At 39.5% G+C, this 14991-nt stretch overlaps 1 protein-coding gene across 5 annotated transcripts in view; it reads left to right on the top strand.

Annotated features, from left to right (window-relative positions):
- The window catches only part of XPO4 (exportin 4), a 117438-nt gene that overhangs the window by 85346 nt on the left and 17101 nt on the right, over positions 1-14991 (top strand). For all 5 annotated transcript variants that reach the window (XM_066369188.1, XM_066369190.1, XM_066369191.1 and 2 more), the window contains 7 exons: positions 3839-4015; positions 4619-4761; positions 5625-5770; positions 6562-6739; positions 11464-11623; positions 12115-12284; positions 13469-13643. In XM_066369188.1, coding sequence (XP_066225285.1) covers positions 3839-4015; positions 4619-4761; positions 5625-5770; positions 6562-6739; positions 11464-11623; positions 12115-12284; positions 13469-13643 — 1149 coding nt within the window. The remainder of the gene's footprint in view (positions 1-3838; positions 4016-4618; positions 4762-5624; positions 5771-6561; positions 6740-11463; positions 11624-12114; positions 12285-13468; positions 13644-14991) is intronic.

A 14991-nucleotide genomic window follows, 5' to 3' on the forward strand; every position in this document is an offset into this window, starting at 1 on the left:
TTGATTCCTGTATGTGCCCTGGAACCTATAACCTTGGTGTAATGGGACAATACTATAACCAACTGAGCTACCCAGCCAGGGCTGTGTATAATAAATTTGACTTTTGAGATTTAAAGTAGGATGGGAGATACATTTCCTTAAGAGAATCTGGTGCCAAAAGAGGATGCTCACCTCTTCTTAGGAATTTTTCCTAATTTAAGTAAATATAAAATTGAAAAAAAAAATCTCTTGAAGAGCTTCAAATAGGAGTCAGTGAATGGAATCCTAAATCCATGACTGCAGACAATGCTTGAACAGATTTTTAACAGCATTGTTTAATCCTCAGTGTACTACTAGGGCTTGCTTTTTGTTTCTTTTTTGAGCAGTTCTATTTTAACATTGATTTTTTTTTTCAAGAGTGTTCTTTCTTGGAGCCCTTAGGACAAAAATAGTATTAATCATTTTGCATTTTGCCTGTGAATATGTCAGACTCTTTTGTAAGTCTGTGGATTTTAGTGATCTGATTTCTCCTGTATCTTGAAACATTTTGCTATCTTATGACCTTGGGAAGTATTGAACTATTACTAATCAATTCCCAGCTATAATAATGTTTTAAAATGTGTAAAATAAGAAAGTGGAGGAATGATGAAATCACCTACAACTATGATATAATAGTGAACTCAGTCGCTATAAATGAAATAAATAGCTACTACCCGTTATTTTCCAGCTTTTGAATTGCATTTTCCAAAGTATGGTATACTTTCAGGAAGCTTATAAAAGAAGTCTGGAGATACAATCTTTTAAATCTTTTTTTAAAAGTTTTATTGACTACCGTATGGGATTCAGAAGTTTTTGTTTTCTGCTCATAGTAATAAGAGGAGAAACTTGCCAGAAGAAGACATTTCACAGTGAGGAAACAGATCAGAAGAAGACTGTAAAGAGACAGCAGTACTCCAGACTCGAGTGATGGTCAAGTTGATAGTATAACTGAAATCTGAGGCTGAGATGTAGCTAGCTGACTGTATCCTAGATAAATTCACAGAAACGATTCTTGAACAAACAATATATGTCCAAAGCCAAAAAGATACGGCATTCTCATTGCACAGGGAAACTGCATCCAATATTTTGTGACGAGAGTTTGGACCATCACCTTTTTCTAAATTTATTTATATATATTTTATTCTCTTTTAGAGAGGGAGACACATCGATTTGTTTTCAATTATTTATTTTTTATATTCATGCAACAAAATTACTTGTGGATTGTAATTGGATTAATGTTGCAAGCAGTATGTACAAAGGTGGTAGAAGGAAATAAATGATGTAGAAATAAAAACTTAGTTGAGGCCCTGGCTGGTTGGCTCAGCGGTAGAGCGTCGGCCTGGCGTGCGGGGGACCCGGGCTTGATTCCCGGCCAGGGCACATAGGAGAAGTGCCCATCTGCTTCTCCACCCCCCCCCTTCCTTCCTCTCTGTCTCTTTCTTCCCCTCCCGCAGCCGAGGCTCCATTGGAGCAAAGATGGCCTGGGCGCTGGGGATGGCTCCTTGGCCTCTGCCCCAGGCGCTAGAGTGGCTCTGGTCGCGGCAGAGCATCGCCCCCTGGTGGGCAGAGCGTGGCCCCTGGTGGGCGTGCCGGGTGGATCCTGGTTGGGCGCATGTGGGAGTCTGTCTGACTGTCTCTCCCTGTTTCCAGCTTCAGAAAAATACAAAACAAAAACAAACAAACAAAAAACTTAGTTGAATTGATCTTTGTTATTGGTATTTATAAATTCTAATGAATATGTACGAATCAACAATATATAAAATAAGGTGTCTGTAAACAAACACACTTAAAACAAGTGCTGTATTGATCTGTCCACCTATACCTGGTGAAAAATAGAAGGAACCTAACCCATTGTCTGCTTGCTCATTCAGAGTTTGCAGCAACTTTGTAAAACATATGCAGCAGAACAAACAGGAATGGACTATTTACAAGACGATGTGTTCCAGTTACATTCAAAGAATGTTGTCCATTTCTGGTACACAGCAGTTCTCAGATAATGTGTTGTATCAGTTAACCTGTGGTGAAATGGGTTTTGTTGTCCGTGGTTTCACATAAAGCTGCAGAACCTACTGGCAGCGTTAAGGGATGACTTAACTGTGTGTGCCTTCAAGGCCAAGGAAATAGGGAATAAAAATGGGATTTGCTATGTTTAACTCTTATTAAAATCATCTAATGAAGTTCTTTTAACATTCTCTTCAGTCTTACATAATTTTTTTTTCACAAAATGACTTCAGAATGTTTTATAAGGTTTATTTGACCCAAAAAATACTACTTTATTTTTATAATTTTATTTAGAAAATTAAATTTAATAGGGTGACATTGATCGGTAAGAGTATATAGGTTTCAGGTAAACCTTTCTGTAGCATTTGAACTGTTGATTATGTTGTATACCCATCACCTAAAGTCAAATTATTTTCTGTCACCGTATATCGGTCCCTCTTTATACCCTTAACATACTTTTTCTTTGTAGACTATGGCTTAATAAAAACTGCAGGCACAAGGAAGAGATTCACTGTAAGCAGTTTATCTGATGCTTAGATGTCATGAGTGGGTGGTAGTTCTGGTGGTCCAGCTAAATCTGGAATACTTGACATAGATTCTCTAGTACTTTTCTGTTTTTGAGTTATTGACAAATTGATGAATGTACTCTCTGATGAAAGTTTCTGACTTCTGTATTTGTAGACGGGGCCAGTCTGTTTTTTGTAGAAGCTAGAAACACAAGTTACAGACTAGATCTATATAGACCTTTAGTGCTCCTAGGTTCACTACCTGTTAACAGATAGTCAGAAATGGTGGGTTTTGCCAAAACCTTTTTAAAAGTGAATATATACGTACATATGTAGTTAGACTGAATAGTTATCTACATATGTAGATACCGACTGAAATTCTTGGTATCTCTTACGCCTTTAATGTATTTGCTGTACTTTTTTGTATCTCACTCTTCTCATTGGACTGAGCTGGAAAGCACGAGTGGTACATTGTTTATATTTTCATGGAGCATGGTGCTTTAACACTAAGTATTCTGGGTTTCATGGAATGCTGACCTAGTGAGTTTATGATGAAGAAATAGATACACAGATTAACCTGTGTGTCCAGGTTATCAATTAAGTAGGAAGGCTCTTCTCTGTAGGCCCTATTCTTCCTTTATTAAAAAAATATATAGAATGTTATGGAGCATCTGTGAAGTTCTCTCCACATTGTTAAATATGCTGATTAGACTAATCTTCATTCTCCATTTGTTTTTTTAAAGAAAGAATTTTTAAAATTATTTTATGAGGGGGATGGGGGATAGAGGGGGAGCGGTAAAAACATCTCATTCCACTTAGTTGCTCCATTTAGTTGTGCACTCATTGATTGCTTCTTGTATGTGCCCTGACTGGGAATTGATCCTGCAATCTTGGCATGGTGGGATGATGCTCTATCCACTGAGCCTTCTGACCAGGGCATTTTCCATTTAAAAAAATTGTTTAAATGTATGTAGTAAGTATCTTTTCATTCTGATAGATCTCTTATTGACTACAGAGAAATGTTAATTTTTTATTTGAAAAATACATGTTCCACAGAAATAGCTAGTCTTCTTAAGAAATAAACATTAATTACTGTTTGCCCAAGATTTATTTAGATTACTTTAGAAAGATTTTAAAATGTATAGACATTTTTACTGCAGTATTTGAATTGATTAGTTAATTTTAGAATGAATTCAGCTAGATTATTATTAAAAGAAAGATGTATAAAACGATGTGTATAGCTGTGTGAGACTTGTGTTATAATGCCCATGTTATTTCTCTGGCCATTGTTTGTGAAACTTCTTTTCTCTTAGCTTGATAAAGATGACATGGTCTACATGGAAGCGTATGACAAGTTGCTGGAGTCCTGGCTGACTTTGGTTCAAGATGATAAACATTTCCATAAAGGCTTTTTTATCCAGCATGCAGTTCAAGTTTTCAATTCCTACATTCAGTGCCACCTGGCTGCTCCAGATGGCACGAGGAATTTGGTAAGTTTTAAGCCAGATTGTGATTAAAAATCTGTTTCATCGTAGGCTCTATTTTATATACTTTATCGTCTTGTACTTTGTGTAATGCTAGAAATTTGTGCTAAGCTTCTTCAGAAGATTTGTTTAGAGCATCAGAGGACCAAAGTGGTCCCTCATCTAAATGCCCATGTTTTGTGGGGTGTGGCTGGCGTGTATACCTCCTCTCTCTTCAGTTTTCAGTTACATGCCTGTATCTTCCTCATTGTCAAGTGGTATGAATGACTCCTTATATCCAAAGCCCATGGATAATCTTAAAGGTGCCAGAGCTTTTTAGTGACAAGTTAAATTCTCTGGTGTGGAACGTGGGCTGTGGGTGGGTAGTTAGCTGTTTACATATGTGAGCTGTGGCTTTACACCCTTCACTTCTTTCTGTTCTGTTTTCTGCTTTGAGTGACCATGGGGCTTTCACACAGAGAGGTCCCTAGGAAGCTACACTGGAGGGTCTCTGTCCAGCTCCCCTTCTCACAGGGAGTATGGGGTCTGTTTCCAAGGGCAACAGAAATGTGTAGCATGTGGGATGCAGGTGTGCCGCTCATCACTCATTATTTCTCTCATTGATAACAGACTGCCAATGGTGTGTCCTCTCGTGAGGAAGAAGAAATAAGTGAGCTTCAGGAAGATGACCGAGACCAGTTTTCAGATCAACTGGCCAGTGTAGGAATGCTAGGCAGAGTTGCCGCAGAGCACTGCATACCTCTTCTGACCAGGTACACACAGCCCGGAGAACCCGTGGAGCAAACATTGTCCTCACACTTCCCTGAGGAGCACTCTGTGCACCCCTCCCCGCATGTTCCTCGCTCCCTGGAGCAAACGGACAGGGACACATTCATGGCTGTAGTCCGTGGCTTGTGCCGTGGGGCCCAGGCACCATAGCGTAGATGGCAGAGAGGTTATGGAAACATGATGTGAGACACGATCTGACCCATATCAATAAAAATTGGAGGCCCTGGCTGGTTGGCTCAGCGGTAGAGCATCGGCCTGGCGTGCGGGGGACCTGGGTTCGATTCCCGGCCAGGGCACATAGGAGAAGCGCCCATTTGCTTCTCCACCCCCACCCTTCCTCTCTGTCTCTCTCTTCCCCTCCCGCAGCCAAGGCTCCATTGGAGTAAAGATGGCCCGGGCGCTGGGGATGGCTCCTTGGCCTCTGCCCCAGGCGCTAGAGTGGTTCTGGTCGCGGCAGAGCGATGCCCCGGAGGGGCAGAGCATCGCCCCCGGTGGGCAGAGTGTCACCCCTGGTGGGCGTGCTGGGTGGATCCCGGTCGGGTGCATGCGGGAGTCTGTCTGACTGTCTCTCCCTGTTTCCAGCTTCAGGAAAAAAAAAAAATTGGAATAACCAGATTTCAAATGCTTATTGTAAACCTTGATTGTTTGTAAAGCACTTTTTTAACTCTGTCATAAATGATACACCACAGTTCCTGTGATGTTATAAGAACTACTGTATATCATAATAAATATATTGTATATGTTTTTGTGCTAACATCTTAATTTATGTTGCCTAGTACAGGGAAATGACATTATTCTAGGTCTTGCTTATTGCATTTTATGAAGCTGTTGTTATTTCTTCTTTTAGTTTACTAGAAGAAAGAGTAACAAGGCTCCACAGTCAGTTACAGCGGCACCAGCAGCAGTTACTTGCTTCACCTGGTTCAAGCACTATCAACAACAAAATGCTTGATGATCTATATGAAGATATTCACTGGCTCATTTTAGTTACAGGTTGGTTGGTTGTTTCTTTTTAAAATGTAATTGCCAGCTCACAGTTTCAGCCTTGAAAAGAAGCTTCGTGTAGTAAAAGTAATAATAGTCCTACGTAGTATTGGAGGAATCTGGTGACAGCTGCTGTGTGACAGCTACAGATGCATTTTTAAAAATGATTGGCTGACACGTATTCAGTGCCTGTTGCATACGAAGTGTCTTACGTGGCGCTTACTGTTGCCCACTGAAATGGTGCTGTTATTACATATTACCAGCATTGTCATTATTATTACCCCTTTTATCAATGGAGGAGCTGAGACTTAGGGATTTACAAGAAACGAGCCCATGATGACACTGCTTTTAATTTTTGGAGCCAGAATACAAATCTAGGTAGTCTGACTTTTAGAGTCGTCTTCTGTAACTGTACTGTCCGTGTTTCTGTATTTTAAATAATCAGGGAAAATAATCTTAATTTTTGAAAAGGCATCCCCAAATATTGACTTTGATATAGATGATAGACTTCCTATTCACTTTACAGAATATATTACTAAAAGGTAGATTAAAAAGCCTACATGTCAGTATGAATGATAAAATTGTTGAATAAAACATTTGTCCTTTGTTCTTTCCTGTTTTTTGAGTTAATTATCTAAAAAATAAAGTTTCTTCTCATCAAAGTTGAAATAACATTAAATTTATAATTTTTACATCAATTTATATGATGTATATAAGTCAGATAAAACAAAACATTTATAGTACAATTTGATAAATGTAGATTTGTTAAGTGTTCATTTTTAATTTTTTTTAAACTGAAGGCTACCTCTTAGCTGATGATACTCAGGGAGAGACTCCGCTAATACCTCCAGAAATAATGGACTATTCCATTAAGCACTCATCTGAAGTTGACATTAATACAACACTTCAAATTTTGGGATCTCCAGGAGAAAAGGCTTCTTCCATCCCAGGGTACAACAGAACAGATTCTGTGATTAGGTAATATGAACTCTATAGCTGTGCTCTTGTAATTTATACTGTTTTATTAAGTTCTGAGTTGATGGGTAGATGACTTGAGTGGTAGGCACGTTGTAAATCTGATACATGAAAGAAGATAAAACTTGGAGAAGCCTTGAAATAAACAAGGATGGCAAGTACTCAGTATATTTAAGAAACGCCGCTTGGGTGAGATCGACAGCTGTACCCAGTACTGAGGAGAACAGGCGTACAGTTACTCTGAATACAGGGAGACTTTGAGGCTCTGATGCACTGTGACCATGTCCCTTGTCTGTCTGAAAGCAGTACTGGTTTGGGTACAGGCACCCTGAATGCAAGAAATAGAACATGATATTCTTAGAGACCAGATGAACATTAACAAGTACTTACTGTCCATAAAGCTAAAACTACATTTTAGTGTCTTATTCTTATAAAATAGAAATATTTATACTGAATATGTGGAACTTGAAAGTTTTGTTAGTGAAGTTACAAGACTATGTGTCTCAAATGAAAGGATTTAATTTGATCTTCCTAATAGTAATGGCAACTTTTTCATTACTTTTTAATGATGATGTTCAGGAGGTATAAACCCTGAACTAAATATCCTCCTAAAAGTGATTTTGAAAATAGCATTTTAAATTTCAGTATATTTAAATTTAGATTGTAGGCAGAGATTTCAGTAATGAAATAACACTGGTTTTTGTTAGTTGCAAAATCAGTAACTCAAGCAGGGTACTGTTCCCTTACTGTTTTTATCTGAATGCCAAAATGCATGGATACCATTTAAGTCTGTGTGGTAGAAAATAATAATTTTTAAAATACTGAACTCGTAAGCTATTTTCAAGGGAATGTTGGGGAATTTATTCCTTTAGTGTTGTTAGTCTCTTGTTTGAAATAAAATACCAGTGCTCTATTGGAAAAGTTTTCTCTTCCTTTTTGAATAGCTATAGGCCTAGGATTAAGTGTCTGGAAATCACTGCTTTTACTTTGGTTTGATTCATGGTTAATGTTAATTCAAAGGCTGTTCATTTCAGGGTGCTGTCACATGATATTCTTGGCCAGGTTTCTTGCCAAGGCAGTGCCATCAGGAATGCTTTCATTGTATTTTCAGTGCTTTTTCAGTTTTTGCCAGTGGCAGGTATTACTGTGGGAGCAAAACATTTGGTATCTGAGAGCACAGACTATGTATGGAGGAATGAGGTCAGAGTTAGAGCTAGCACCTAAAAAATAGTCCCCTTTATTTTTTTAGTTCAAAGAATTAATGTGAAATTGAATGGTACATGAGAGAAATACTTCTCAATTGATTAAAAACTAATTTACATTTTTTTCTTTTTTAATTCACATTTTTTGAAGAATTACTGTTTCACAAATAGTTATTCAGTGCCTCCTATGTATTAGTCACTGTTGTAGGCATTTTGAATACATTAGTGAGCAAAACAGACTAACCACTCCCCTTTGGAGCCCCTGGCAGGGGAGCCACAGTCAGTAAGTTAATTATGTCCTGTGTTAGGCTCCTTGAGTGCTGTGGTTCTGTGGTCTGAGGAAGAGCAGAGTGGGGATCAGGATTGCAAACTCAAGACTGCTTGTAACTTCAGTAGTTCAGTCAGTGTTGGCTTCCCATAGAAGGCATCTCCTGATCCCAGGTTTGAGGTTGGTGAGGCCCAGAAGGCTGGGGAAGAGCATTGCAGCAGGAGCAGTGGTGCAGAGGCCTCCAAGCTGACATCCAGGAACAGCAGGAACCACCTCTGTGGGTGGAGCATAGTGAGGCCGAGTTGTGCAGCTGACAGCGTGAGGGGAGTCAGTGAAGTCTCTGGGCCTTTGTAGTGTGCTCTTCGTGGAGTGGGTGCTCATGTGTAGGTTTGAGCAGGAGGCTGACTGTGCTGTGTTGAGGGTGGGCTTCCTGGGCAGAGGTGGGAGCAGGAGACCAGGGAAGGTATGGGCCAGACATGAGTGACTATAGATGCTATGGGAAATTACAGAAAGCTCTCTGAGTACTGTGCTGACTTTTGGTTTATGAAATGGAAAGGTAGTACAGGATTTCCCATAATACTAAGACTGGACTATATGAGGTACTGGATGCGTCTGAAATGCAAAATATGTTGAGCTCTCAGGCTGAAGAAGCTGAAGCAGGACCAGTGTATCAGTCTTGGGATGGCAGCAACTAAAACGATATTGTGTGGTTGTCATCAGTTATTTCAGCTTCCCCACATGCCAGGATCTGAGCATGTGGTGGAAGCGTGATAGTGATATACGGGGACCAATGGAGGGGCTCCTCGGGGAGGTGGCGTTTAAACTGACACTTGGGGGATGAATGGGAGGGTGCAGCATGCAGAGGAGGGCAGAATTCTCCAGGCACTGGTGCCCTAGCAGAGGGCCCGAAAGAGAGGAGCCTTGTGTGCACAGGGGAGGGACAGGCTTGACTGAACATGGAGAAGTAGGGCACGCTGTGCAGCGGGCCGGGGGAGCTGGAGGGACGGTGCCGACAGGGTTTGAGAGGGAAGTGAGGTAATCAGGCTGTTTTATTGGGGGGTTGCAGTGCAGGAGCTGGGTGCAAGGGACAGCTGCTCAGTGAGGAGGCATTGTTAGTGGTGTGAAGGTGAAGAGAGTGGTGGGTGATGGTGTTTCCGGGGTGGCTCTGGGGGACTTCAGGGTGGATCAAGGCTGGTGAGGAGGGAGCAGGCTGAGGACAGGCTCCCGGGAACCTTGGCTTCACCTGCCTGTGCTGCTCTTTGCGACCTTGCTCCCACTTCATAAAAAAGGGCAAAACCCTTCTCCATTTTGAGTTTTTTCAGTCCTTTGCCTAAATAACACTGGAGACCTAATCAAGTCATCAGTTGTCATATCTTCAGAATAATTTTTGGTGGTAGAGCTCTGTGATTTTTAGCATATAACTTGCAAGAAGTCCAGATAATTGAAGGCTCTGCTATTTTAAAAATGCCTTCTATTTATGTGAATGAGTTTTCTCAGTTTTTTTAATCCATTGAAACAAAAAAAACAAGAGCCAAATTATACTCAACTCTGTCTCATTCTAACAAGAAGTAATATTTTTTCACAGATACACAAACTAATTGGAGCCTGTCCTCAAATTAACCTCATTCAAAGATGCATAAACTTTTATATTTCTTTATATTTTGTGCAGTTGTGTACTAGTATTGTAATAAAAATAAAAATATTTAAAAATATTTTAGCATCCAGATCTAATTTGTTCCAGAGAAGTATATTATACGATTCATAAAATGAGTACAAAATGTATTATATTAGTATAATATTTGGTAGGGGAATGAAATCAAAACAAAAATTTAAGGAGAAAAAGAAGCCATGTAAAGTTTCCAGCTGATAAAAACTTGTTTATTTTTCAAATGGATGATGGTAAGTATCACAACACTATGGTGATTAAATTCCAATGCATAAATTTAAATGGCTACTGTAACTATTTCTAATTCTGTTAGGCTGCAAATTTTATCATTTAAAACTATTTAGAAATTTTTTTTCTAGATGTCTTAATGAAATTTCTTTATTTTAGAGAAAAACAAAAGCATCAAATTCTGTTCTTACCAAAACTATTTATTTTTATGGAGAAAATTTGATACGTCAACTTAAATGTATTGTGAGATCGTCAGGGTATTACTGTTTATATGCACCTTAAAATAATTTTTTTAAAGTATGAACACTGGTAGTATAAGGAGAGTATACAGAGTAAAAAAGAAGAGGTTCTGGGGACAGAACCTAGAAGCCACCTGTTTAAAGAAGAAGGTCAGAGGCGAGCAGGATATCAGAGCCTGGGGAAGAGTAAGGAATAGATTTAGGGGAATGATGGGAATGTGGTGCAAGGGAGGACAGTTCAGAAGGATGGAGTGGTCATCAGCCTCTGATGCTTCCAGGACATCCAGCTGGATCGAGAACTGAAGTGTCCACAGGATTCATCACAAGGAGACAGGTGCAGTCATGCTGAGAGCAGCAGGGACAGGAGAAGCCAGGCTCCTGCTATTAGAACGCCTTTCTTGGCACTGACATTCACAAAATGGTGTGGTCATGGATTCTTTCAGTCACATCCTGCTTCTTTCCTTTTAGCTAAAGTCCAGTTATTTGTATATATAATAGTTCCGGTTATGTGCTCTCCTAATCCGCCCTGGAACAAACGTTTTTTATTTATTTGCATGTTGCGCTGTGTGTGGATTATGTAGTGTAGGAAAGGACATTTGTACGCCACGGAGACAATTTTTCTAGCAAGATTTTTATTTGAAATACCATTAAGAATCAAGTTTGTTGGGAAATGAAGTAGGACTGTCTGATATAGAGACAGGACTCAATATTCAAAATATTCTGGATAAGTCAGCTACCAGACTGTATAACATAAAGTGACCAATGTATGAAAGCAAACAGTGCTAACCATGGCACTGTTAAGAAGTGATGGTGCGCTGCCAAATTTAGCATTTACTCTGAACATTTAATTTTATGTATCTCTCTATTTTGAATCTGAAAAATCTCTTTAGACAGTAGTGCAGGTACAACGTCAGCACGAAGATGTCTCTGGCCACAACTCCTCTCCCTTTGTCTCGTTTGCTGTGAGGTCAGCAACAAAGTGAGGCGTTGTCTGCAGCCTTGTTAATGAAAGTGTCAAGTGTAGCCTGGCCTAGATCCAGACAGTTGGGAAACAGAAAGGGACTTTTATGAAGAAAATAACAAGTAAATAGATTGAAGAATAAATGACTTTTTTGTACCCATAGGCTGTTATCCGCCGTCCTCAGAGTCTCGGAAGTTGAATCTCGAGCGATAAGAGCAGATCTCACTCACCTGCTAAGCCCTCAGATGGGCAAAGACATTGTTTGGTTTCTAAAACGCTGGGCAAAGACTTACCTCCTGGTGGATGAGAAGCTGTATGATCAGGTCAGAATGTAAAATCGTTTCACTTCATTCGGATTTGTGATAATGGCAGTCTCAGAAATGACATTTTCTTGGTGATTTTCTCATCAAAATGTGACTAAGAGCTGAACATTTTCCACATGGAAGAGAATTGTATGAGTGGCATGGTATTTTTAATAACTTTTGTAAGGGCACAGCATTTGATTCAGCATATTTTAACCAATATTAAGTTACAGATTACTATTAGAGAATGAGTTAGTTTATGTTCTTTGTATTTGCTGTCAACATTATGTTAGAGTGTTAATAACAATTAAAGCTAACAGGAAAATAACATTGGAAAACATAAGTGGATTGAGGATGTCTCTTTTGAAGTTATAGATATGAATTCATTTATAAAAGCAATGTGAAATAAGCTGTACTTCATATTTAAATGTTAATTTCAGTTGGATTTTACTGTGGATTTTTTTTAGCTGATCTTTCTTTTTGACCTCAAAAAAATTGGTTTTCTCTTTAAGATAAGTCTGCCATTCAGTACAGCATTTGGACCAGATACTGAAGGTTCTCAATGGATTATTGGCTACCTCTTACAGAAAGTCATCAGCAACCTCTCGGTGTGGAGTAGTGAGCAGGACCTTGCAAATGACACTGTGCAGCTCCTTGTCACTTTGGTGGAAAGGAGAGAAAGGTGAGCTGAATATATGAGTTGGGCTATATGTGTGTAACTTCAGCTTGCTTTTTAGTGTAGGCTTTGCAAGTGGCAAATGATTACATGGTCCAGGGGGACCCTGCATTTTTGGAGCGGTGTGTTTAAAAAACATCATGTTAGCCCTGGCCAGTTGGCTCAGCGGTAGAACATCAGCCTGGTGTGCGGAAGTCCCGGGTTCGATTCTCAGCCAGAGTACACAGGAGAAGCACCCATCTGCTTCTCCACCCTTCCCCCTCTTCTTCCCCCCCCCTTCCCCTCCCGCAGCCAAGGCTCCACTGGAGCAAAGTTGACTCGGACGCTGAGGACAGCTCCATGGCCTCCACCTCAGGTGCTAGAATGGCTCTGGCTGCAACAGAGCAACGCCCCAGATGGGCAGAGCATTGCCCTCTGGTGGGCATGCCGGGTGGATCCCGGTCAGGCACAGGTGGAAGTCTGTCTGACTGCCTCCCCGCTTCTAACTTGGGAAAAATACACAAAACAAACAAATGAAACATGTTACTGCCAGCAGTGCAGATGGGCTTTCTAATGTTACGGGTGAGGGCTGCATTGGACAGTTCAAGGGTTCAGCATTGAAGTGTCTTATGAAGAACATACATGTTTAATTTAGTAATTTATTTATAAATTAAAGTTTCAAAACTTTATGGAATAGTCTCATTTGCTTTTTCAGGTATACGATTAGTATTATCCCATTCTAAAGATGAGAAACGCTGATAATTTAATAATTTAATCTTGCAAAGTAAAATTTTTAGTGTTTTCTACAGCAAATTCTGGAAATGTTTTCATTTTTCTTACTGCATAGGAGTACAATTATTAATATTACTATTGTCACTAGCCTATTTATTGATTTATTATACTTTACTAGTTACTGTTCCAAGCATTATATATAAAGTATCTCATTGGACCACATTAGTCTTAACTGTGAGATCTGGGGCTGTTATTACTGCTGTTATCCCTGTTTTACATATCGGAATAATAAGTCAGAGAGAGTTAAATGCATTTTACATTGTCAGATTACCAGTGGGATTTGAATGCAGGCTGGTGGGACTCCAGAATCTTGCCCTGTTTACTGTACTTTAATATTAAGTCCAGCCACCTTTCATTTTGTTTACTTAGTATACATACATATAAGTGTTTCATCTTAATTTTGTTGTTTGTGCCTGTAGAGCAAACCTAGTAATTCAGTGTGAAAACTGGTGGAATTTAGCTAAGCAGTTTGCAAGCCGAAGCCCCCCTCTGAATTTCCTGTCCAGTCCTGTGCAGAGGACTCTGATGAAGGCGCTTGTCCTGGGAGGTTTTGCACAGATGGACACAGAAACCAAACAACAGTATTGGACTGAGGTAACAGTACCCTTATTGCAGCCTCTGGTAGGACTTTGTTGTATTATCTGTGTGTTGCCATAAAAGAGTCCGTGGAGACAAAAATATCAGTCGTCGCTTTTTTGATATTTTCCCTCCTAGTGCACAGGGTGAAATTGATAATTTTACAAATATCATCGTATGATTTATGCATATCTACTTGTGAAGATGCTGAATATTATCATATGTTCTGCAGTTTAGGGTATCTTCTTTTTCTTTTCTTTTCTCTCTCTATTTTTTAAATTGATTTTAGTGAGAGAGGAAGGGACAGAGAGAGACAGAAACATCTATCTGCCCCTGTGTGTGTCCTGGCTGGGGCCACACCAGGAACCTCTGTGCTTCCAGACGAAGCTCCAACCAACCAAGCCATCTGGCCAGGGCCTCTCTCTCTATCCCTCTCTTTCTTTCTAAAAGCTAAGTTTCTTAAGGAAGCGAGATGACGGCATACACTTACGTTTTTCCATAACTTGTAATTTTTGTTTTATTGAGGTGTAATTGACACATATCATTGTGTAAGTTTAAGGTGTACAGCATACATATAGTGTGAAATAATTATAGCAATAAGTTTAGTTATCATCCACCATCTCATATAAAAAGAAAAAAACAGAAAAAGGGGGAAATTTTTCCTTGTAAAAACTCTTAGGGTCTGCCAACTTTTCCTGTGTGTCACACAGAGCTAGCTGTAGTCATCACATCCCTAGTGCTTATTTATCTTGTAACTGGGAGTTTGTACCTTCTGACCGCTGTTCTCTAAGTCCTCTCCACCCCCACCTTGGGGAACAGCAAAACTTTTTCTGTGAGTTTGATGGGGTATTTTATTTTTTATTTTTAGTAGATTCACGTATAAGTGAGATCATACAGTATTTGTCTTTCTCTGTCTGACTTATTTCCTGTTAGCATAATGCCCTCAAATCCATCTATGTTGTTTCAATAGAGGATTTCTTTTTCTTTTCTTTTTTTTTATGACTGAATAGTATTCCATTGTATGATATATATACATCAAAGCTTTCTTTGTTCATTCACTTATCCATGGTGTTGGCTGTTTTGTATAATGCTGCTATGGACATATGGGTACAGAGATATCTTTTCAAATTAGTGTTTTCATTTTCTCTGAATTTATTCTCAGAAGTAGAATTGCTGAAATATAGTAACTCTATTTTAATATTTTGAGAAACCTCCTGATTGTTTTTCATAGAGGCTGCAGTAGTTTACAGTCCCACCAACAGTGCACAAAGGTTCTCTTTTCTTCACATCCTCACCAGCATTTATCTCTTGTCCTTTTGGTAACAGCCATTCTAATAGGCGTGAGGTGATGTGTGCCTCACACGGA

This window comes from Saccopteryx leptura, chromosome 2 (assembly GCF_036850995.1).
Source record: "Saccopteryx leptura isolate mSacLep1 chromosome 2, mSacLep1_pri_phased_curated, whole genome shotgun sequence".
Lineage (NCBI taxonomy): Eukaryota > Metazoa > Chordata > Mammalia > Chiroptera > Emballonuridae > Saccopteryx > Saccopteryx leptura.